This window comes from Melanaphis sacchari, unplaced genomic scaffold (genome assembly GCF_002803265.2).
Source record: "Melanaphis sacchari strain LSU unplaced genomic scaffold, SCAv2.0 Contig141_pilon_pilon, whole genome shotgun sequence".
NCBI classification, from domain to species: Eukaryota; Metazoa; Arthropoda; class Insecta; order Hemiptera; family Aphididae; genus Melanaphis; species Melanaphis sacchari.
The window spans coordinates 388,323-414,185 of record NW_020270600.1 but is presented as its reverse complement, the minus strand read 5'-3'; the positions used below and the strand labels follow the sequence as shown (position 1 = coordinate 414,185).

At 23.0% G+C, this 25,863-nt stretch overlaps 2 protein-coding genes across 2 annotated transcripts; both read right to left on the bottom strand.

The window, feature by feature from the left end:
• Positions 1 to 553: 553 nt before the first annotated feature.
• Positions 554 to 7,803, bottom strand: LOC112591702 (serine/threonine-protein phosphatase 2A 65 kDa regulatory subunit A alpha isoform). Its single transcript, XM_025335603.1, has 11 exons — positions 7,514 to 7,803; positions 5,650 to 5,841; positions 5,353 to 5,572; positions 5,047 to 5,207; positions 4,823 to 4,978; positions 3,801 to 4,123; positions 3,616 to 3,733; positions 3,375 to 3,540; positions 1,115 to 1,269; positions 906 to 1,048; positions 554 to 825 (listed from the first exon to the last, which is right to left on the bottom strand). Exons 1-11 carry the CDS (start codon positions 7,613 to 7,615, stop codon positions 714 to 716), a joined length of 1,848 nt encoding a protein of 615 aa, XP_025191388.1. The 5' UTR covers positions 7,616 to 7,803; the 3' UTR covers positions 554 to 713.
• A 1,301-nt stretch (positions 7,804 to 9,104) lies between these two features.
• Positions 9,105 to 20,891, bottom strand: LOC112591707 (cytochrome P450 4C1-like). The gene is made up of 11 exons (XM_025335611.1): positions 20,629 to 20,891; positions 13,274 to 13,380; positions 13,017 to 13,107; positions 12,735 to 12,923; positions 12,515 to 12,584; positions 12,318 to 12,444; positions 12,158 to 12,224; positions 9,985 to 10,166; positions 9,740 to 9,908; positions 9,466 to 9,645; positions 9,105 to 9,385 (listed from the first exon to the last, which is right to left on the bottom strand). Exons 1-11 carry the CDS (start codon positions 20,813 to 20,815, stop codon positions 9,225 to 9,227), a joined length of 1,530 nt encoding a protein of 509 aa, XP_025191396.1. The 5' UTR covers positions 20,816 to 20,891; the 3' UTR covers positions 9,105 to 9,224.
• Between the last annotated feature and the right edge of the window lie 4,972 nt (positions 20,892 to 25,863).

Genomic DNA, 25,863 nt, shown 5'->3' with positions numbered 1-25,863 from the left:
GCTTAGATTTGAGATATAATTTAAACATTTTTTAATGGTGGACAAAAAAATAATATATTTAAAGATTTTATTTACTAGATTGATGTTTTATCTAGGTTAGTTACATGAAATCACTTTCACATATTTTCAAGTTTCAAATATTTTAACTTATACAATAATAATAAAGAGCAAATTCATAGTATTCCATCAATTTTCCACATAAGAATGTTCACAATAGTTGAACAATTTTGAGTTTTTGACACTACTTATGTAGGTACTTATACAACAAAATTAATACAATTTAAATAAAAATAACATATAATTATTAATTAGTAGTTGTAAATATAATGTTTAAAATGTATATGTTGATTATGGTTTCTATTGGATATTTATAAATACAGCAGTTAAAATTAAAATTTGTCGAGACTGTAAAATCAACAAGAAACCTCAATGACAATATGTAGAATGTAATTTTAAATTAAAACATTATATATTAATATTTTATTATCTACTCATAATGATAATTTCACTTAAATGTATTCAATTATAATATTGTTTGCTTTCATATAAATGATCTACAAAAATTATAATTATAATATAATAATGTTTATATTACTGTTAAAAAAAAAAATCATATACCAAGTGGGAAGGGAAAAAATGCATAAGCTGTAACAATGTTATAATAATTAATTTGGGCGCTGATAAGAGTGACATACATAAACAATAAAAAAACATTAGTTACATGCAATTATTGACATAGCTTCTGCAGCAAAATATTTAACATCTACATCTGTATCTGTATTTAATTTATCCAAAACTGGTTTTATTTGAGATTTCACCGCAGCACTAAAAACAAAAATTATTTTTTAAAGAATTAAACTTTTATATTTCAGTATATTTTAATACGTCTGAATAGAAATACATACGATTGTGCAACAATTGGTCCAATTTTTTGAAGTGTCTTGGCTACATTGAAACGTACATTAGCCACACTATCACTTGCCATTGATAATACAGTTGGTAACATTGTCTTAGCAGTTATTTCTGGACCACATACTTCAGCAAGTTCCTACAAATTAATAAAAATGTTTGTTTAAAAAGAAATATATTTAATCAAACAATCTAGTCTATTTACATTAATGCAAAATAAGAATGTCATTCGGTGTAAATAATTTGGATCTCTTGCCATGACTATTACTTTTGGTATAACAGACGTCTGGGCCCATTCTGCACCAAATTTCTCCACCAACTTTTTCAAATTTAATGTAGCAGCTTCTCGTATAGCATACACTAAATGTAAAAAAAAAATGTATAACAATATAACAATATTATGTATAACAATCAAATAATAAAAATGTATATTTTAATAGAAACGCAAAAAATTTTAAGATTGGGATTACATAATAAATGTTTAATATCAAATATTTTCTATACTGAAATATAATAATTAGGGTTGGGTTATTGCAAATAACCAATATTAATATTATTGGTTCATTAAATACATGTTATATTATATTCATTGTTATTTAATTCGGTTTAGTGTAAACATTATTTATTTTAGAAAAATAAATGCAATATTTTTAACCATATTTTCATTAGCATCATACATTTTATGGCTGATCAAAAACTAATTATTCACACATATGCATAACATACTTCATTTTATGATATAATATGAAAATGTTTACTATACTCAATGTTCATTGTATTGATACACTGATAATGGATTACTAAATTTCATTATTTATAGAAAGGAAGAATGAATAATTATACAACCTATAAAATATATGAAAACATAATTCAAAATTTGAATAAATTAAAAAAAAAAAAACAGAAACCATAAAGTTCCTATACTACATAAATTGAAGTAGTTACAAATATGATATGTGGATGTTTTTTGAAATTTTTGCAGTTTAATCTTATTATTATATTTTTTTAAATTACAATATAATTATTATTAATTATCATAGCAGAGTAACTTTATTTTATTTTTACTTTGAAAAATATAAATAAGAATCAAGAGTAGTTTAAATTATGTAATATTATAGAATTTGTCGTATTGGTATTTTAAAGATTATCACAACATTAAAAACAAGTTTGGTTAGATTTAAAGTATGTCTTTATCTAAAAAATGTGGCGTGGGTATGAAAATATGCATGTGATATCATAGAGCTGAAGTTGGAACAATGGCACATGTTTCATGAGCAAAAGTATCTAGATTAACACAACAATTTCTATCATTAAATATAATATTTTTAAATTTTTTTTTTATGCAATTTTAAGTGTTTTTTAGTGTTTATGACACTGGTATGATTTTAATTTTGATATACTTTCTAGTTTTTTTTATAATAGATAAAACTATTATAGTTAATTTTGTAAAATTTGGTTATTGAGTATATGACATAAATTGCGAACTCAATAATTTTACTAAATTATTATTTATAATATGTATGCAACAACAATATTTAAAATTAATATAATCATTGTGTAAATCAAACTACTCTTACACATAAAACATAGGCGGTTGCTCACTCGTCAGCTATATAACATTACGTGGCTATTCATACACTTTTTTTGTCTTGTTGAATAATTATTTTTTTCACTTTAGATTTTCATCAAAACTTTTTTTTTTTTTTTGTGATGACTACAATAATACACCAATAAACTTAAAAATTAAAAAAAAATATAGTATTGTGATGTTTTTTAAATAATTAAATTAATTTAATTTAAGTTGTTACAAAAAGATCAAGATTGACTAAAACGGTAAAATCAACATTATTAGCTAGGTTAATTTATGTCAAGATATATTAATTTAAATAACAAATATTTAAACGAAAGGTTCAGGAATGATTGAATAATCCAAATAATTCAGTTCATCTTAGAGAACGGGATCTCTATCTTAATCAGTGGGATTATATTATTTAAAATATAATATAATTTTTAAACTAATGTTGTTATTTTTTTATATTGTTATTCAGTATTTTTCATATTGTTTTATGACTGGGCAAGTTATACAAATAATTTAATTTTTTTTTTTTTTAAATTAAAAAAAAAAAGTATTAATACTAATCTTAATACATTTAAATAGAATCATGGGATAAATTATGTCTAAAAATTACAAACAGGACTTAATTCAAATACAAATGAAGATAATTTTGATAAAGTAAATAATCAAAATTATAAACAAATTCTAAGGCTATAGATATTTGGTTTGTGTACCAGGTTAAGTTAGACGGCATTTAGAATTTGGAGACAAGTATTAAAAAACTAGAAAAATAAGAAAGAAATATTTTAATAGTAATCATAATAATTTAAAATTAGATAAGCGTTGTTTACTACTTAATGTAAATCATATCATAAAAGCTTAATCATATTTTTGAATAATTAATTTTTACCATGATCAGTAAGCCAAGTCATACACAAACTATTGAGTTTATCATCAAAGAACTGTACGCCTAGTTGACTTGCTAATAATGGCATGTATTCAATTATTGCTAAACGGACTCGCCATTTAGGATCCTCAGCAAGTTCAACAATAGCAGGTAAAAGTGTTTCAGAAAGCTAAAACATGAAATAATAATAATAAAAAAAAAACTAAACAAAATTCAATAAAAAAATTAAAAATAAATACAATACCCGTTGAATTCCAATAACTTCATTAACACAATCCAAATTAGATATTATGTTAAGACGTACTTCAGGGCATTCATCTTTTAACTGAGTCAAAAACAGTGGTAACAAATGATCAAGAGTTCTAAAATAAAATATTCTTTAAAAACTATACTATATTGATTATAATACAATATAAGTATATTTATTACCTCTGTTTTCCAAGAATTGGAGATAATCCCATTATTACAGAAGCTAAAGCTGATTTTACATGTTGATTAGTATCTGCAACAAGTCCTTTAACGACAGGTAAAATTGATGTCATTATAATGGAATCAACTGCATTTGAAGTTTGTGCAGCATTTGGATCACTTAATAAAGTACCAGCAGCAACAGGAGGACAAAGATTACGACAAAAATCACACACTTTATTAGCAGCTGCAGCTCTCACTTCAGCTTCAGTGTCACGTAATAATGATTGAAAAGTTGGTACCAAATCAATACGAGTTATTTCAGGTCCAACAGCTTTTTGTAACTAAAAAAAATATTTTTATATTATACAATAATAACTTTATTTATCATTTAGTGTTGATTATTATGAGTACCTGTATATCTTTAAATATAAAGTACATATACTTAAATGGTTTAACCAGTATGTATAAAAAGCATTTTAAGCATAAAAAAACTGATACAACGAAATAATAAAATATTTAAAAGACTAATCATGTTTATTCAAATAGGATTCATAATTGAGTGCTGGTACTAGTGGTTATATAAATTAAAATAATATGTTATGAAAATATATATAACTCTATTTGTACATTGGTTAAGTAGTAATTTAATCAATATCTTTCTATTTTGACTTCAAACCATAATACAAACAGTATCTATCTATGAGTATAAGGCCTATGGAAATGTTACAATTTTGGACAATGATAAAAAAGAAAAATATACTATAGATAATCATTCACAATAATATATTTTTAAGTAATCTAATACTATTTTAATATTTAAAGCATAAAACTATTATCATATCACAATTTTGAAGTTATAATATTATTTGTTTAATACTTTTATTTTATATAAATACATGTACTTCTTAACTATGAAATATACCTACAATAAATAAAAAGTTTTCTATGACCACATAATATAAACAGGATATAATTCAACTTTTAAGTATACCTGAAATTGTAGAAGTTGAAAAAATATGACTACATTTTTATACAAATACCTCAGTAAATTTATCAGCAACCATATATCGTACTCTCCAAGAACTATCAGAAGTACATAAACGCAAAGTTGGCATCACTAAATCGTTCACATCTTCATGTGTAAGTAATGAAGCTATACTAACACAAGCTTCAATAGCCAAAAGACGAACAGAATCCTGAATAAAAAAAATATTTAAAAAAAATATAATACATTTAATTTCAAAAAAGCTGGATAAATAAGCACCTGTTCATCTTGAGCAAGTGATGAAAACATAGGTATAAGATCATTTTTTAAAGAATCCAATTCAACAACTTTTGCAAATTCACCCAATTTTCCTGCAGCAGCTCTTCGTACCATAGGTGTATCATCCTGACACAAATTACGGAAGAAGTTGCGTAATTCCGCTATATAAAAAGAAATAATCAAGAAAAAGTTAAATTAAATAAGGTTTACCTAAATTATTTAAAATGTTAAATTTGGCAGATGATACATTTTATATTTTTTTAATAATACAAACATATAATATATATATAACTTAATAAAACTTACATTTGATCATTGGATTGACACGAGAATAACAAACTGAAAATAAACCACAGGCAGATGTACGTGATGTAAACCAGTCACCCGATGCTAAACGAATAACAAGACTAACAAAATGATTTTCAAGATCAGTTGGTGAGTGCAATACTGCTATTTGACGCAGTGACTCAACTGCCTTATCTCTAACGACTGTTTCTTCAACTGTAGCCAATGATTCCAAGGGAGGCAATAAAGTACATATCATAGTTAATAAACAAATAAATTTTCCAAATAAAAAAATAATTTTGTTTTTAAACAAATTACCAATAGTGTATATGCAAAGTCTGGTCCTCCAACATAATTGGTAAAATTTCCCAATTGCTCAGCTAATGCTAACAATACTTCATCTTCATCATAAATAGTTTCAGTTAAGAATGGAATAAGCTCTACTCTAGTACGCTCAACACCAAGTGCTAGAGCAATTGTAGAAAGTTTTTTGATAGAATTCAAACGTAACTGTTAAATTTGAAAATAAATTAATTCATAGTATTCCTAATAGAATTATAAAACGTTAAAGAAATAGATATATTTATTCAAATGATTATGAAACAGATATAATTTATTAAATATTTTGATAATTTAATCAAAATATCTAACCATTTTAATTGACAATCAAAATACTCAGTTAATTAAAAAAAAAAAAATTGTAAAGTAAATAAAACATTTAATTAGATTAAAAATTTGGCAAATAAAAAACATTTATACAAATTTATTTATTTAAATAATTTTCAGCATGTTAAAATGTTGTTAACCGATCTGCATTAAGAGCAAATTTGTATACAAATTATTTAATCAATACATGTTGGATTAAATTTAATAATAGTTATGATTTATCATACTTACTATTATCAAGTAATCAACAAATAAAAATGTAACTTAAAATAAGGAACACAATTCAGTTTGTTTACAAAGTTATAAATTTATCACAATAGTTTTTGGTATGTTCAAAAGGAAAGAATAAAAATATTCATTTTCTCTATTGTATTATAATTATTACAATAAATATATTTGTACAAGTAAAATGGTATATGCTACAATTGTACAACTATAAGAAATTCACTTTTAGTAATATATTAAAATCATAAGATCATAATACACTCAAAAGTATTTGAGTATATTATTAGTATTTTGTCCAACAAGAGTACATGCAAATTTTGTGTATTATCATATGACTCTCGGCCATCAAAACTGATTTTACTATGACTGAGGATATACATGAAAATGCACAAAAGAATCAATTTTTGTCATATCATGGCATATTCTCAAATTGGACAGAGGATAGTATCATTCACAATGAAATGTAAATATTGGTTGTCTATTGTTTAAAAGCACATTATCTTAAATGTTTTTATGATGGTTGTAAAATTATTTTTTACTATGTTGTTAAGAAATGAAAAAAAAACAAATAGGTATAGTTTTTTTTTTAAATAACATAAAAGTATAGAAATATATCTTGTAACAAATTTGTAAAGATTCAATATACGCTCAATGTGTTTTAATTATAATATAATGTACATCTTTACAATGAAATAGTTAATGAACTTCAAACATATTCAGTAATACATTTTCTAAACAAAAAAAATGAATACTCAGTAAAAATATTATACCAAAAAATAATAAAATCATTATTGTTGCCTATTCTTATGATTCACAATTATAATAAATAACAGATTTCTTATTATTGAGAATATAGATTATAAATCTTTTAACATTTTTCTCAAACCAAATCAATTTAACTGAATATCTGAGGTAGAACAAAATGAAATACTAAGGAAATTTTATCTATAGATATAATACTGATAGCTAGATTTTTCTATCGAGATTTGGATTTAACTGTTGCTGGAATAGTCTACATATGATCAATAATTGCAAAGCAATACATAAGATATTGATATACCTCTACAATTTTTCCATAATTCAATATAGGGTGATGAAGGAACTGAGCATTTCTTATTCTTTTAAATTATTTTCAAGTACTTCTTTTATCCTAATCAATATGACATTTAAATCTTCAATTACCCACATTATTTAAATACTTCTGTTTTCTCTTTCTAATTTTTTTTTCATTTTAAGCACTGCTTGTTTTTTATTTTTCAATTTACAATTTAGAATGTGTAAAATGATGTACCTGAACGTCTTCATTCTTTAATTCATCTATAAGCACAGCAATCGGATACAGTGATGTGTCTTCGGGTGCGGGCTCACCGGATGGCAATGTAGTCGCAGCCATTTGTCGTCAGTACTGTATTCGAAAATTGTTGACCCGTCAACAGGACCAATTTAATTTTATATGACTATTAGAATCACTAAAATTAAATAAAACTATAAAAATTCACCGTACACGAAAATCAAAACAAACGGGAAATAGGATTACAGGGGAGACGTCCATTTTGATTAAATCTTTTCATGGAATGACATTGCCTTCTGTTCAGTTATGACTCTCCTGGTTGAGGTTATTTGTCATGGTAGAAACGGTGACGAACAAGGCTTCTCGATAAAAATGGGTGGAGAGGGATCAATAACAATAAACAGCCGCGTTGTAGGCGGTAACTAGCAAGGCTATATTATCTCCGCGCACAATGATAATGCTTATAAATATTAAATTACAATTTACAATCATAAATTAATAACCAAATATGAAATAACTGAAATAACTTATATATAAATATAATTTATTTCATCAAAATTATAATTTATAACTATCTAACTAACTAATATTTTTAATCTTATAAATTGTATTCCTGACTTCTGAGTCAACTGTTAACAGAACTACGTAGTTGTAGTACGTTGTGTAAGTACTAGGTTAGTAAATTACCGTAATTTTTTACGGTAATCTTAAATCGTACTCAGAATACAGTTATTAATTAATTGTAAAAATTAAGCCAACAAAATCTATTCTTTGTTAGGGCAAACTGGCATTACGATAGATTCATACTATAGTTTCTATAATAATTATTAATTTTATTTATTCTGTGATATTTTGGTCAATGATGATTATTCATCATTATTTACAAATTCAATACTCGTCCATAGCCCACAATTTAATGGTAAATATTCTAGTCAATACCTATCTTGACTAAATAATTCAATTTCGCTTATATAATATTAAACATACATTAATTTAGTATACAAAAATTCAATTGACATGTAATGGGTTGAATATCTAGAAATGTGAAATTAAGTTTTTAGACGGGTTAAATGAGTTAGTTTAATCGAAAAAGAACTCTAAAAATAATTAAATGATGAAAGAGTTGATGAATTAATGGCAAATAATATAATTCTTGAGAATCAAGTTGGTTGGCGAAAGTGTGTAATCATGTTCATATGTTCAGCGTTTAGTATATTTTATTTTAGAGAAAATTCAACAATATTTATTATAAATTATATCTTAATAACTGTAGCTAATCACAACTTACATAATTATAAAAAACTACAATCGTGATTCTGTGGTTATTATATTTATTCTAAGTTAACTAAATTACAATGAATGTGTTGAAATTATAGTTATAATGGTGCTAATGTTGCCTGTGTCATTAACTTTAAATAATACGTAATAATTAAAAACTGTAATACATTAATAAAATGTATAATATGTTGTATTTTTAATACATGCATCTTTGTTTTCCAAAAATTTAAGTTTATAACACTTATAATTAAAGTATCTTGTACCTAGATAATAAAAATAAATATATCTTGTATCAAAATACTTTTATAGGGCATCTTACTCAAACCTGCATTAATGTTTTCTAATAATATTTTGTTTTATAACAAATAAAAATAATAAAATAATAAATGTATAAAAATTAACAATTTTCATTTTTTAAATTAATCAAAATACATTAATTAATTTTAGTTAGTTTTATATCAGGTAATGATTCAGGTCGTAAAATCAATTGTGCACCTATTTTAATGTCTTCTTGACTTCCTAACGTTTCAATTTTCATCTTTCTAATAACAGTCGATATTATAGTTTTCATTTGACACATAGCATATTTTTGTCCTAGAAATAATAATTTATAATATTAAATAAATAATTTTTAATTATATTTATCAAAATTTTAAATAAATATCATTAATTACCAATACAATTTCTGGGACCAGCACTAAATGGTATGAAGGCATAAGGATGCCTATTGGTACTGTTTTCAGGTAAAAATCTATCTGGATCAAATGTCAAAGGATTTGGAAAATATTTTTCCTCACGATGAAGTAAATATGGTATTACTACAACTACTGACTGTGGTGGAATTTGATACTCTCCTTAAAATGTAAGTGAATTATTGAAATGTAAAATAAAGGAAATTTTCTTGCAAATTATTTGTTTTAATATTATTTAAGTAGGTACATAACTTACTTATCTGAAGATTTTGTCTAAGCTTTCGAGTAACACCAGGAACACTTGGATATAGTCTTATAGTTTCCTTTATTACCCGTTCTAAATATGTCATAGATTTAAGATCTGCCATAGTTGCTTCTCTATCACTATTTCCAAATATTAAGTTTAATTCTTCCCTTACATTGTCCTTCAATACAAATTAATTTCACACAATATCATTAAGAATATTTTAAGCTAAATTTGTAGAAATTTAAATAATTTACTTGGATGTCTTGATCCAATCCCAATTGTATGAAAGCCATTGTTATGGCAGTTGATGATGTATCGTGTCCCTCAAATAAAAATGTATCAACTTCTTCTCTAATATCCAAATCTGTCATTTTTTCTGGATTTTGTTTTGATATTCCAATTAGAAGATCAAGAAATGATTCTACTCGTTTTTTGCCTGTAATTTAACCCTTGAGTATTTAATTGTATTATATTTTTTGTCTTATGAGTTTAATAGCTAATATTATTAATGTATATTTTTGTATATTTTATAGGTATCCTTTAATTATTAATGAAATAAAATAAATTTATTATTTATACTTTGCACTTAATAGTCAGATAAGTAAAATATATTTATATGGACCACTATAAGTAAAGAATTATTTTTATAAATGACTCATAATTCACACCCTTGTTATATTTTGGGTACCAACCTTTTTACTTGCTATCATCTTGCCATCACTAGTTGTAGCCTCATTAACATTTTAATGTCTGTAGATAATATTTTAATCAATATTGTTACTTTCTACTCTTAATAATTTTTATTATTATTTAAAAAAATATTTATTAATTTTGCGCTAAAAATAGAACATTTAACTTAGTTATATATTATTTTCAAATATTAAGTTAAGAGTATTATTTAGGCTTCTTGTAAACTTATTTTTATGTTTTAATTTTGAAGATAATTACAAGTAGTTTTAAATTTTAAACTTACTATAATTTGTTTTAAAACTATTAAACTATACAAAAAAAAAAAAAAAATAACTTACTATAAAATATATATAATTTGAAATGATATATATTCATCAAAAATAGTTCAGTTAACATGAAAATTAACTATAAAAACTAAAAAACATTTTTTTAATTGTACTAGGTATGGTGGACCTTTAACCACTCCTCTTGAAGTTTTTGTTATCTAATCGAGATGTTGACCAATTGCTTTTAGTGATTATTTTTGTCATTTAAAAAAATATACCTACCAGTTGTACTCAACCAAATGTATCAATTATTGCCATTAATTAATTATATTACCTATACACGATTAGAATACCGTTTAAAGAATGAATACAGTATATTTTATAATAATAAATTACATACATGGTAATTTATCAAAAACTATAATACTATTATCATTAACTACAACAAACGTAATTAAACATTTTAACATTATCTAATTTTGTTTTTGAAAAATTACATCGCATATGTCGCTTATTAACTATAAATATCGTATTTATTCATTTATATAAAAATTTACTTCTGCTATTTTACACCATGTGTAGTATATAATAATATGTTGAGGGTAACTGATACATGCCTGCTAATTTTAAGAACAGGTAACTTATATTCCAAATGTCATTACATTGTTAAAATAAATTAAATTTGTAACAAATAAGAAATCGCGACTAAAAGATCTTTTGGAAATAGTCTTTATATATTATTATTTTTCTCGTATTAATTGATATGCAAATATTTTCCTAGTTATGTAATATTAATTATTAACTATGCTTAAATTAATTTTAAATAATATATTATTATTTACTTTTTTTTCGGAAAGTTTGTATTATTGTCTTTTTTATGTTAAAAAATGTCTGAGTATAAAGTAACAGTTCTGTGATTTGACGATAGCAAACACTTCTAATTTGAAATAAATTATACAAATTAAAAAATATGGACTATTAAATTACGATTGTAAATATGTAATTTTGTAACAGATTAAATTATTTATTATAGTAAGTAGATTATAGTCGGGTGCCGAATTTCGATAGTTAATAAGTGGCTAAAGTTGCGTAACTAAAGCTCATCCCTAGGAAAAGGAATGATCAAAATTGTAATTTATAAATCACGATATGATGGACTATAGAAAGCTCCCGCGTTATTCGACTTTAGTTTTTTTTTTAAATCATATTAATTTTTATTTTATATAATATATATATATATATATGAAAATTTTATTATTATAGATTACTTTTATAAATATATATAAAAAAAATTCTAAATGGGCTCTATTTATTGCTCCCCTCCCTCACAAATGCCATTTGATTCAGGTCCATTATTTTATTTTAAAATTATTCTAATAAGATAATTAATAATGTACCAACTTTATTAATCAATGATTACCTATATCTATTTTAGTATTATATTTTATAAAATTGAATAATAATAAATTACCAAAACTTAATTCTTCGGTTTCTAAACAATTAACGGATTCAAGTTTAGCTCGTTTTTCTTTAATCACCTAAAATTTGAAATATTTTTAAACAAATTTAATTTTATTATTAATTATTATTATTTAACTAATTCATTTATCATATTTCAAATTTTTACTTACATTTTCAGTAAACGTATGTAAAACCTTAAGAGATTTATTAAAATTTCTTCCATTTTGACTCAAATTAAAAATTCTTTCATTCCAAAGCCAAAATTTGAATATTCGTTTAATCATGACATCAGTTACTCTGAAATAAATAAGATATAATGAGTATCTAAGTATCAATACAATTTTTAATTTATCATATTTATACATACGTATTTATTGCTTTAACATATTCTATAGATTTACCCTCCTGAGATCGTAATTCAGTTCCCATTATTGTATCTATAACATTATATTTACATACTTTATAATAATTTTATTAGTGTAATTTATAACCATTAATCATATTATAATAATTCTTAATATGTTAGGCTCGTTAATCGTATTTTAAGTTGATTTTATTTATATTTTATAACTTAAACTTAAACTTACCACAAACAACGTCTAATGCACAAAGTGTTATGTGATTATAAATAGATACATGTTGATTGTTACTAGCCAAATTTTCAAGTTTTTTTGTTAAGCACTGAGCATGTTTATTAAACGTAGGGATGTACGTTTCCAATATTTTAAAATGAAATGTATAGGTCAGCAGTTTTCTTCTTGTTTGCCATTTTAAACCTATATTAAATTTGTATAAAATAAATTATTAATAATTTTTATATACACCAATTATTAAAAGTATGTATGAGCATTGGGGTTTATTTTAATTACTTCCACTTGTTAGAAGACCTTTATTTAACCAAGGCTTAAGCATTCCATATTCTGGGCCTTTGTTTATGTGATGTGGACTGGATAATAAAGCCTGCAAATATTTATGTAGGTACCTCATTATTTGATTAATTTAATATAAATTATACAACAATAAACTAACTCTTAGAAATTTAAATTTAATCTAACATATTTTAATATTTTTAAGTTTATCGTGTATGTAATGTTAATTTTAAAAATAAAAATAAATAAGTAGGTACTTTTATATCGTCTGGATCGTTTAACAATACGTATGAATGGCCCAATACGTTTATATGTAACAATGGTCCATACTGCTTTAAGATATTACTAAAAAACGGCAAAACATCTGAAAATAATGAAACATCGTGTATCTTATCAAATAAAAATCATGTAACATTATTTGAAGGTGGACTCATTGGTAAAGCATCTTAGGCTATTAGTTTGGATGAAATATTTAATTAATGTAGTCTTGATAAAGTAATAACCTTCACTATTTAATTCATAGATTGATAACATAAATGCAATTTTTACGTGTGTAATAATATAATAGGTAAGTATTGTAATTTATATGTATTCATCTGTAGACACTATAGATAGTGTAATAATACATGAACAGGTAAGCCTATCAGAAATATAACTCAAAATTTGGGTTTCCAAAAAAAAAAAAAAATAAAAAAAAAATCTTCATAAAATTGTTTTTAGGGAAGTTTCAAAGTATGTGCACAAAGTACAAATGCTATACATAGAACTTACATATTCACAGAAATAGAATAAATTAAATTTATTAATCTTTGTAATTACGCAGGACTACCTACATAAAAAATAATTATTATAGCCATTATAAGATTATACTCGAAGAGTAGAGAGAGTGATTAATTTTTAATTGCATGTTTTGGAATCCGAGAGAATAGAAATTACTTATTAATTATTATAATTGGATAAACAAAATAAAGCTATAAATTTTAATAATAAAAAAAAAATTTAATTTAAAATAGTTTTAAAGTTATAAATTATAATCTTCCAATATTTTTTTTCAGAGTTGTCTTTTTTAACTCAGGGCAAAGACTTTTTACTGGTTTATATAACAGTATCTACAGATATTCAGTTAAGTCATTAAAGCATATATATTAATATAAAGCCTACTATGTAACCGTCAATTCTATTCGACAACAATCAACAAACGCTATCATAGTGTACAGTTTTCACCAACCTGAATAATTTTCATACACAAAAAATATATTTTATTCGTTTTTCAATAAAAAAAAAAATATATAAATGGCTCACTACAAAAAAAAAAAATAGCTATTTTTTCGTAAATTCGTTGAAATTTGAAAATACCTATACTAAGTGTACCTATGATTTCATAGAAAATTCTTGAGAGTATACTATACGTTTTTGGAGTATGCCTTATGAAAATAACACTGCAGATAACTATAAATAAATAAGCATTTGATGTTATTTCCATAAAAAACTTTATTAACCCATTTAGATATGAACTACAAAAATAATCTAGGTGACCAAGCTTAATTGAATTATTATCACAATAACAAATGGCGCCGAAGTCCAATATAAAAAATATAATTTATAATGAGATGTATTATAGTAATTGAATATATTTATACGATAATTATTAACTAATAATTCTTATTCTTGGAATTTTTAAATATACTTAAAATGTTAGAAAACTTACAGCTTTTATTCTATTTAAGAAGTGTCATGTAGTAACACAAACTAATATTTTTAAATTTGAATGTATCCAGATTAGAATTGTATCGAATAGTTTCGTATTAATTACTATAATGTTCAAATCATTTAAGTCCTTATATAGATATTTCAAATGTATTATCGTGCATGATCGAATAGGTATATAATCATTTATCCTTAGTACATAAAGCTTAATTATTAAAAAATACAAATCAAAAGTTAATACTTAGCAAATTTATATAATAATTCAATAAATTATAAATATAAGTTACTATATAGACATTAAATAGCATTATTGAATTTGGTAAATCGATTATATAGTTTATAATACATAGATAATATATTTTATTAATTTACCTACTAATTTCAATACTGTTGTTAAATTTTTATAATTACTATTATTTATAATTTATTGAATTTTAAAGAATATATTTTAAGTTATTTATTCATTGTAACTTTGTAACTATAAACATTACTCAAAAATGGACCCCAAGACGAAAAATAATAGTCTTAATTCAATTTATAACACTTTTGGTATTTATGAATTTTTTTTAAATTATTAATATATATTTTTATTACATGACAAGTATTAATTCATTATCTATTTTTTTCCAAATACATTGGATTTTAAATCGGTTTTATTTTAAGCCATTGTAGATACTGATAGAGGTAGAATATCCATACAATTATAATTTGAACATTGGTATCTACCTTAAGTTTAAACAGGCTCAAACTGTTATAATATTATGTAAATGTATAGATATTATTTATAATCTTAATAAATTTAAAAAAGATTACACACATATATAAATACATGTGTTTAATAATATAATAATCGAACCAGCTATTGTTCAAACTTATAATTTACAGGAAGTATGATAAAAAACTCAAAGTATGTGACTGTAATAATTAAATACTACAAATAAATTATAACATAATTTTACAAATATAATATTTAGTTTTAAATGATACTCAAATATACAAGGTCAATATAAAATTATTATTCTTCTATGATCGTATACTGATTTTCGTTGTAAACAATTTCTATTTATTTACATGTTTAAAAATAAATAGTAATATTAAAATAATATGAATGTATAAAGAATAAACCTATATAATTAATATCTTAAAAAGGTTTTAATACTTTAGAAAATTTGAAAATATTATATTTTAATACCAAAGTAAAATTAAATTTAATTATTAAGTGTTTAAGAATAATATAACAACTTATTTAACAAAAAAAAAAAAAAAATAAAATAAATATTATGTTAATTTTAAAATACCAAAAGAAGAAATTAAAATCTGAAAGATTAAAAATTTACTAAAAAATGTCTGCGCAAATCAAATAGTAATGGTAAAAAACGATTTAATACCATTACCATGATTTAAATTTATTAACAATTTTCCAATAATTTATGAAATTCTATAAAATATAGTTTATTACTAAATTAAAATTAAATATAAAGGTACCTATTTTAGGTATTTACACATGGGTACCTAAATTATTTTGAAGAATTTTTACTATAATTAATTTAAAGATTTGACAAAAAATTGGATATTTTTAAAAAATTTAAGATTAAATATAATATATTTTAATTTTGATTTTAAATGTTAAACTATATAAAATATTATATGTGTATTATAAATATTATAAAAAGTATATAAAAACACAAAAACAGTTTCTTCTATATTAATATCTATATAGTAGGTAGTTTCGTTAACGTAATTAAAAATAAAATATGTATTGTTATTTGTTCTAGTATTGTTTTATTTTTTATAACTTTGATTTATTTAAATATTTAAATAGACAACTATTTTGATACAGCATTATTAACGTTTTTTATGTTTTTTAAAGTTATGATAGGTCGGGTCGGTAGAGGTGACCGTGAACTCTGTGGATGTAATGGAGAATATCACAGACGTCAGACTCCCTGTATATATTATTATAAAAATGCAATAAAATTATGAAAATTATATGTTTATATATTTCTTTTATCACATGGGTACAACACCAAGATTTAAAATTTTGGCTGGCTACATATTACTTTACTATAAATTTTAAATAACCCGTGGAATCCAACCTTTAAAAATTGAATTGTGTATAAAAAATAATAATATGAATAATTACGAAAAGTTTTACTTAGTCTTTATGATTAATACATTTTTAAATTTCAGCAAAATAACTAAAATTGTTAAACAAAAAGCGTTGTTTTTCGTAAATATTCGATTTTGTCAGAGTATAAATTTCAGACATTTATAAGACAACAATTGTGTTTAATATAAACTTTGAATAGTTTTGAATTATTATAAGAACAACTTTTAAAGAACTTATTATTTTTGATTTTCAAGCTTTTGGGACTAGAATCTTTGAATTTAAAATCAAATATCATCTAAAACAAGTACATTGAGCATTTTTTCTTTGAATCTAAAAATCATAAATTCATAATATTAAAATAAAATAACTTATTACACATACTTTATATCAAAATGGATTTTTAATGATTAAAAATTTGAAGAATAAATATAAGAGTTTACTTTATTCTGAAAAGGAGAAAGTTTTGAAAAAAAAGTATTTATATCGCTTAGTTTTAACACTTATGTGTAATATTTCATCAAAATAATCTGTTTTCATCAATCATTTGTAAAAAAAAAAGTCTGCAAGATTAATCACATTAAATAAAAATTTTAGTAATTGCTTTTAAAATAATAAAATTATATAATGGTAAATAACATAATGTATGAAACATTCTTTATACCATTTAGCGGTAGTCGGTAAGTATGCACTACATATACAATATACCTATATATACTACGCAGGTAAGTGGTAAAATCTTATGACTAACTAAAAGCGCTAAAACTATATTATAAAAAAATACACTACATACGTGTTAAATTTATCAATTATCATATAGGAATAAAAATGTTTATACGAATTCTTAATAAACTAAAACCATATTAAAGTGTTATACTTGATACTAATACCAAAAATGATTCTGAGCAGTTTTGTTTTGTCTGATAACAATGCAATCTAGATAAATTAATACGAATATTGACCAAGTCTGCATTGGCTCTGTGAGAAGTTATCTTATAAGTTATAGGTAGTATAGAAAAGATAAATTAATATGATGTTTGATATTATTTTTTAAATATAAGTGTACAAATGAAAAAAACAATAAATGTTAACTATTTCCAAAAGATGTACTTGAAAAATGAAGGGCTTGCTCTTAGTAATCTATGCAAAGAAAAAAACTCATTTTACTTTATATCTACTTATTATATTTTAAACATACCTTGTCACTAAATAGATTATTGTAGTACTTAAATAAGTCAATTCTGACGTAGGTACTTATTGTAGAATAATATAAACAGGTTGATGATATAAATAGCTGGAAATTCGTTATTAATATTTTTAAAACCTCGTTTTGTAAAAAAAAAAAAAACATTTTTTTCGTAGAAAATGTCAAAAAAGTTTCAAGTTTTTATAGTTAATAATATTTATTTTGTCAATTTATTGTCAGTAAGTTAATTACAACAAAATAACTTAAATCGTTAGAGGAAAAATAAAAATCATTATTCGTTTAAATATTTATTTTTATTATAATTTGGATTTCCAATGCTTATTTTGTAATTACTGTAAAACAACTTATGAAAACCTAACCTATTTATGACTAAGAAACAAACTTTTTTGAACAAAATAATAAAAAAATTAAAAATGTAGATAATTTAAAATAATGATAGATGTCTCAAAAAAAACCAAAATATTTTTAAAATTGTATCATGTCTAGAAAATGCTATTATCAATAATTAGGAAAAGTTTTGGATTTCTATGGTTATCCATTTTTATAATTACTACAAAAAAACAAAATCGATATTATCCATAAAAGACGACAACTATAGGTATTATTTAAAAATATACTTCTGTATTGTTCATTTATATATTTTTTTATTTATTTACATCATTTTTAATAATATTGAGTACTTTTGACTCTTCAAAGTATAAACTTAATTAATATTCTACCTCTCAGATTTCATCCTAGAATTCTTAAGATTGAAAAATATTTTTTCTAAAAAATGTGTTTACTTTTAAATATTATAATACAATACACATGCAGGTCCAGACAATAAATTATTGTAAGTTCAATACATAATTTTATCACTAAGAATCTAATCATCTATCATCAAATATCTAATCATCTATTCATTTATCATTCAATCTTAATTTTTAACATTTAAAATACATTTATAACTTTTTGTGAAAATATTATAAATTGAAAATGTATACAAATATATCTACATACCCATTTAAATAAATGTATGAAATAATTCTACTGTTTTACTAAAAATATTATAATTATATATCGAGGTAATCACGAAACTAATAAGACGAACTCGATGAATAATGTACGTACGAGAAAAACATTTCATATCATGATTAACCACAAGAATTAAATTTACGATTCGATCAATGATATTAGGGCATTAGGTAATTATATATTTGTCGTCAATCGTAGACTAAATATGACATATTAATAAATGTAATGATGTAGAATGTAGACGTTTTTGTTTAAAATGTCAATTTAGAGAAAGTTATAAACATTTTCTACTTAGTAATAGTAATTTTTAACTTGCAAGCTATATTAAATTTTAAAATTACAATATACATTTAAATTAAAATGTGAAATCAGTGATCAATACTTAATTTTACTAATTTGTAATTACCAACTGTAATTAATAAATAGGTACCTTTAAACATTAGAAACACATTATAATACGTTAAGTAAATACTAGATATGCATAGGGTTTGTGTCGAATTTGTAACTAATTATAGGATTTTAATGTTTTTAGGACAACGTAATTACTAATTAATTTTTAGAAATATAATTATATTAAATTTTCATAAATATTCACCTAAAACTGAAATGTATTAATTTTATTGTTATAAAAAATGGAAATAATGAGCCAAGACTCTACAGTAAAATTAATTAATACTTGATAAATATCTATAATTATTTTAAATGTTGTCAGTTATTTTATATTTATAATATTTTAAATATAATTCGAATCAAAATGCTTAAAGAGTTATGACAACACATTTATATTGATCAGATATTGGACACATTATGACAATGCATGTTTAAATCGATATGAACTATTTATACTTTATTTTACGTTCTAATTATACTCAATACATATGAATTATTAACATGTAAATATCAATTAAATATAAATAATATTTATTTTTCAATAACGTTTTATTATTTTTAAGGTTAAAATGATCGTATTTTTAAAAAACTCGTAAACGATTAACGATATGAAAAATGCTAAAATTTTTGGTCAGAAAAAACAGAATTTAATAAGGTGTAGTAAAGTTAATAGAAAAATGTGTAGGTACTCAATTTATTACAATTATTTACAACTTTTACAAGTTTCAGTTTGAACATTAATAATACTAATCGTTCTTTTTTATCGTAAAATATAATATTTTGAATTAATTTAAGAAAAAACTTTATTATTTTTTTTGATAAATAACAAAACTTGCATAGATTTAATTTATTTATTAGTTTACTATATTATCACATTATTATCGTATTTGCCAATATCGATTGTATCTATTGTAAAACTAATAAACATGATATCGTTGTTAGGTACCTATAGTATTTTTTTTATCAAAATATTAATACTATATTTTTGCAGCAAAATAATCAATTAATTATACATATATATATATACTTTTGAATGTGTAAAAAGCGAATGAATACTTATTATAGAATATATTAGGTATGTTTTTAATGTAAACCAATTTCAAATAAATACTTAAAAAAAACTAGCACTATATTACAAAAAAAAGACTTAAAAATAAACTATTAAATATAACTTATAAGTAACCAACCTTTAGATTTTAGTGTAGATAGTTTATAAGAAAATTTTAAATCAGTCAAATATCCTCGTGGCATGGATGGTAATTTTGCGCATAAGCGGTAATGTTCCTTGGGTCTTTGAGCACAGAAACACGTTGTGAATATCAAAATCAAAATTATAAAAACTAATAATAAACTCAATAATAAAAAAATTGTCATGATGTTAGTAAAGTTATTATAAAAGAATAAAGATTTCAAATAAAATTGAACCAATAAAGAGTACCTACGACCTATGTATAAATAGGTTGAGTACTATAATGATTGAAATGGTTTACGATTGTCTCCTAAAATAATAAATATTATAAGGAAGTGTTATTAGTGGCGGGGGTTATTAATTCATTATGGTAACAAACATTAGGAAACTATCTATAGTATGACCCCCAATCATCGCGCTATTAGTATCTTGCTACATTGGTATCTCTTACAGTCGTAGGTACTTTGCACACTTTATTAATTTGGATAATCGGATCATAAATATTCTGAACGTGTAATAAAGTATTTTGTTTAGAATAAAATTACAATTTTTTAGATGAAAGAATCAATGTAAATGTATGTTTTGATTAAAATACGATTCAAGAGATAAGTATAGCTAAAAAATATACAAAAACAAAAATTACAATAATAAACATGGCTATAAAATTAATAGTATGGTCAATATTTTGATTACGGTTGAATAATATGGTTAAGTATAGGATGACCATCTTTAAAAAATAAAACACAGGATAAAAATAATTTTCAATTTTGTCAGTATTAATTTAGTATTAAATACGTGCATATTCTTTCTTAGGCATTTTAATTTTAATTTAATATTTTAGTATTTTATTGTTATGTAGTATACTTCTATAGAATATTATTTATAAGGTACGTTGAAAATTGTTGTAATTATACTAATGAAATGAAAATAAAAATTTACAAATCCAAAATCACGTTTATCGAATTATAGGTAGGATCACTATCACTGCTTTGAATAGAAATAAAAAAAAAATTTTCTATAGTTTTCTAATAACTTTCTACAGTACAAGATAACATTAAAAACTGATTTATAATTAGGAAAATAATATAATTATTGTGCATTAGCTACTTATCTAAGAAAGTTAGGTTAGTGGGAGGTAAATAGGCTAAGTTAATTGAGTGTGGATAAAATTGAAAATTCAGGGTCTACGTTTTGGACTAAATATACATGATTTATTGATTTCTTTAACAATTTAATATTGAAATGAAATACTAAAGATACGTCATTTGAAAAAAAATAAATAATAAACAGAGATTTTTATTTTTCAAGAGGGATGCGAAAATTAATTTATGCTTTATATCCAGCATATTAAAATATTATTAAGACATAAAACCTTTATTAATTTAGTAAAGTTAATTTTATAGTTTCCTTACTAGCTGTGCAGACGGTGCAGTCGTGTTTTATCCGACTTAAAAGCATACGTATAACTAAGTAAGTTTGCGATCAACAGTTCCAATTTGTGTTGCTACAGCTATTCTAAACATAAAAATGAACGGATTTTTTTCAAAATTAAAGGTAAAAATATTATCAGTATTATTTTATTGAATTTCTTTAATTTAAAATATGCTATATGAGTAAAAAATAATATTTAAAAATCTAAAAAATAATTTGGTTGGCTTTAATGATCGTGTTATTTTGGCAAAAGTACCTAGTGCAAATTTATGCTATACCCACACTAAATAAATAAGTAATTTCTTCTTCTTCTTCTTCTTCTTCTTCTTCTCCTGGCATTTCTACTCCCTAAGAGTTTTTGCCACCATTACTACACTTCGCCACCTATCTCTAATTTGGGCTGTCTCTCCAATCCTCAACTCTAAAAATCAATCCATCTTTTCCTAGGTCTACCTCTAGGTCTTTTACCATGTGGTTTTCATTCCAAAGCTACTCTAACTACTTCGTTCTCTCGTCTTCTCACTATGTGACCTAACCATTGTATTCTTTGACCTTTAATGAAGCTTTTTACTGGTGTTAGTTCCAACATATCGTACAGCTCTCTGTTGTACATCCTCCGCCAATTCCCCGTTGTTTCATCAATGACAGGTCCATATATTTTCCTCCATACTCTGTACTCAAAAGTCCAAAGGTTTCTTTCTGTTTGTTTAGTCGTCGTCCAAGCTTCGCAACCATACATAGTCGGTCTTATAATAGTCGTGTACAGTCTTGTTTTCGTTTTCCTAATATTTTGGATGTAAAGAATTTTGTCAGTGCAAAGAACGTTTTTTGAGCTTTATTTATCCGAATACTTATTTATTTTGACCAATCATTCTTTGTACTTAACGTTGCTCCCAGATATTTAAAATCGTTATCTTTTTCATAGGCAAATAAGTAATTTAATTTTATAAAATATAAATAACAGTTATATGATACCTATATTATAATATAATCTATTAAACTAATTCTTATTATTTAATCGAATATTTATTAAGGGGTGAAAATTCTGACAATTTTTGGTTACATAATGGCGCATATATGTGTGTACTTTTTTTTTGTCATTGCATATAATAAAAAATTAAATATTATCTATTAAGAATTAAGCAGTAGACAGTAATAATTAGAACTTTTTTTGGCTTATAAAGCTGATATAGATTTCAAAAAATGTATCATAAGGAAATTGGGTCATGAGTCAAAAAGTTTGAAGACTACTACTGTAAAGCAATGGTGTGTGATCAGGGCAAGTAAGATAAACGCCGCATGCTTGCTAAACAAAAAAAAAGAAATTTATTTAATTTCTTATACCATATTTGTATAATGATTTTTTTTTTATTTTAGGTACAGTATACCTTATTATCTTTAATAAATGTTGTTAAAAATTGAAAATAATATATTATTTTGTCATTTAAGTATGTAATAAATTGATAGAAGCACTCATGATTTTGTTTACTGGCTCGTATCATTATGTAGTTAGAATCATGCCCAGGTGTAGTAGAGCAAAGTGACCACGATTGTGTAATGCGTTGGGCGATTTTAAATACTTTTAGAAACAGATTTTCTAATACCAAACATTCGATGATTGTTTTTTTTTACGCTTAACAATATCCAAATATTATCGCAAATTACTAGATTTTTTATGTCTTAATGTTCTATATTATGTATTTAATTATATTAGTTTACTATATGATTCTTCTTATTTATAAATGTTTTAATAAATAAATAATTATTGTAAATCACTTAACAAACTAAGTTTTATATACAATTATAAAATAACTTATTAGGTACAATTATAATTTAATGCACTTGTGTATTTTAGTGTTAATTATATTCTTAATAATACATTTATTTTCGTTAATTAACATATACCCTTCAATTAATCTCTCGTCAAGGTCTTGTACCTAAAATTGATATTTACACTTTCTATCACCAAAATCGTTTAATTAAAACATTTATTACACATAGGTTTATAATTTAAATTTACACTAGATTGCTAATATTAATTATTGATATAGATAATTTAAAAACATAGGAAGGATAACATTTTAATGTATTATTTAATAAAAAATATCTGTATATATATATATATATATATATGAATCGACTTTAACATAATATTATTACCATTTAAAATAAACATAACATGATGGCTGAAAGACAAGATTTTAAATGTCTTAATTTAAATAATTGTAGTGTTTATAGATAAAATACATTATATATTACGTACAAAATTAAAATTTAATAAAATATCCAGGGTAAAAAACTATTATAACCTTCAATCTAAAAGGACATCAAATAGTTTACACTTAATTATGTATTATAATAAAAATTCTTATTTTATCATATAGTTTTTGTAAAAAATATTTATTAAGTTTACAATGTTTACATAAATAAAATATATTAAAATATTACGGTTAAAAATTCATCAATAGTTATACAATATTTTTAAAACATATTGAACTATATGATTTTTTTAATTCTGTAAATATCCAAATAATATGTATATACTATATAGTATATTATATATGCTTAATAAGTTAAGTACTGACGTTTAAAATTTTGATAAAGTGTGATGCTACGTAAAATAGAGGTTTCGAATAATGTGGCAATATTTTTTGATTATTATTATTATTTAAGATAAAACATTTTATGAAGAAGTATTTTTAAATTTGTATAACGTTGAATTTCTCTACGAATAAGAAAAACTTATGGCCAATCTTCAATAAAAATTAATATAGTTATTGATTTTGTATACATATAAGATTGCCTTAAAATTTTATAATTTTATAAATTAAATACATAACATATGAATTAAAGCAATTTTTAAAAATATATCTTGATCATCCCATTTACCTTTACTCAAAATTATTGTTTTATTCATCATGATTTATTATTTTATTCAAATTAGATCACTAATGAGTGAATTTACTCATTAGTATTTATGCAATAAAACTGCTGAAACGAAATAAAACCCAAAATAAAACATTTTAGAACACTTTAAAAATTGAAGATCAAAGCATTTATACGATCCAAAGTTCTAATGACAGACAGAAGAAAAAAACATCATATCATTATTAAATTATACATTCATATCTACACGCAGAATCTAAAATATATGATTAGTACTAAATAAAAAATACAACTAATATTTTGATATTCAAAATGTATTATACTATAACAGTTATCATTCAATTCATACCTACCATACCTTTAGATTCTAACAAAATTTATATTTTTAATGTTGATAAATACTTTGGTAAATATTAATCTTGATGTCAGATTAATTTTATGCAGCTGTTTTGGACACCACACGGCAAAATAATATTTTATTGGTCTAGCCAGTAGAAAAATCACACGTATTGTGTCGTTTTGCTATGTTATATATATATGGAGTAAACCATGGTTTAAAATAATATACCAGTTACCCATTAACCTACGATTAAAGACTTTCAAATTGATTTACAAAGTAACTAAAAAAAAAAAAAATAACTGAATAAAAAACTGGTATAGTGCTAATAGTGATGGGCCATAAAAATCTATAAGTACTTACTTACTATAACATTTATCATTATTAGTAATTTAAAATAGATTTTTTTGTCAATAGGTAACCTTGGTTTAAACTGTGTATTCAAGAAAATATACAAGGGATTGACATGAAATAATATGATAAGAAATATATCTATTATCAAAAAATAACAAATATTAGTAAATAATTATTAAATTTTATTGAGTACCTATTCCAGTCAACATTCAGCAGTTTTAGGTT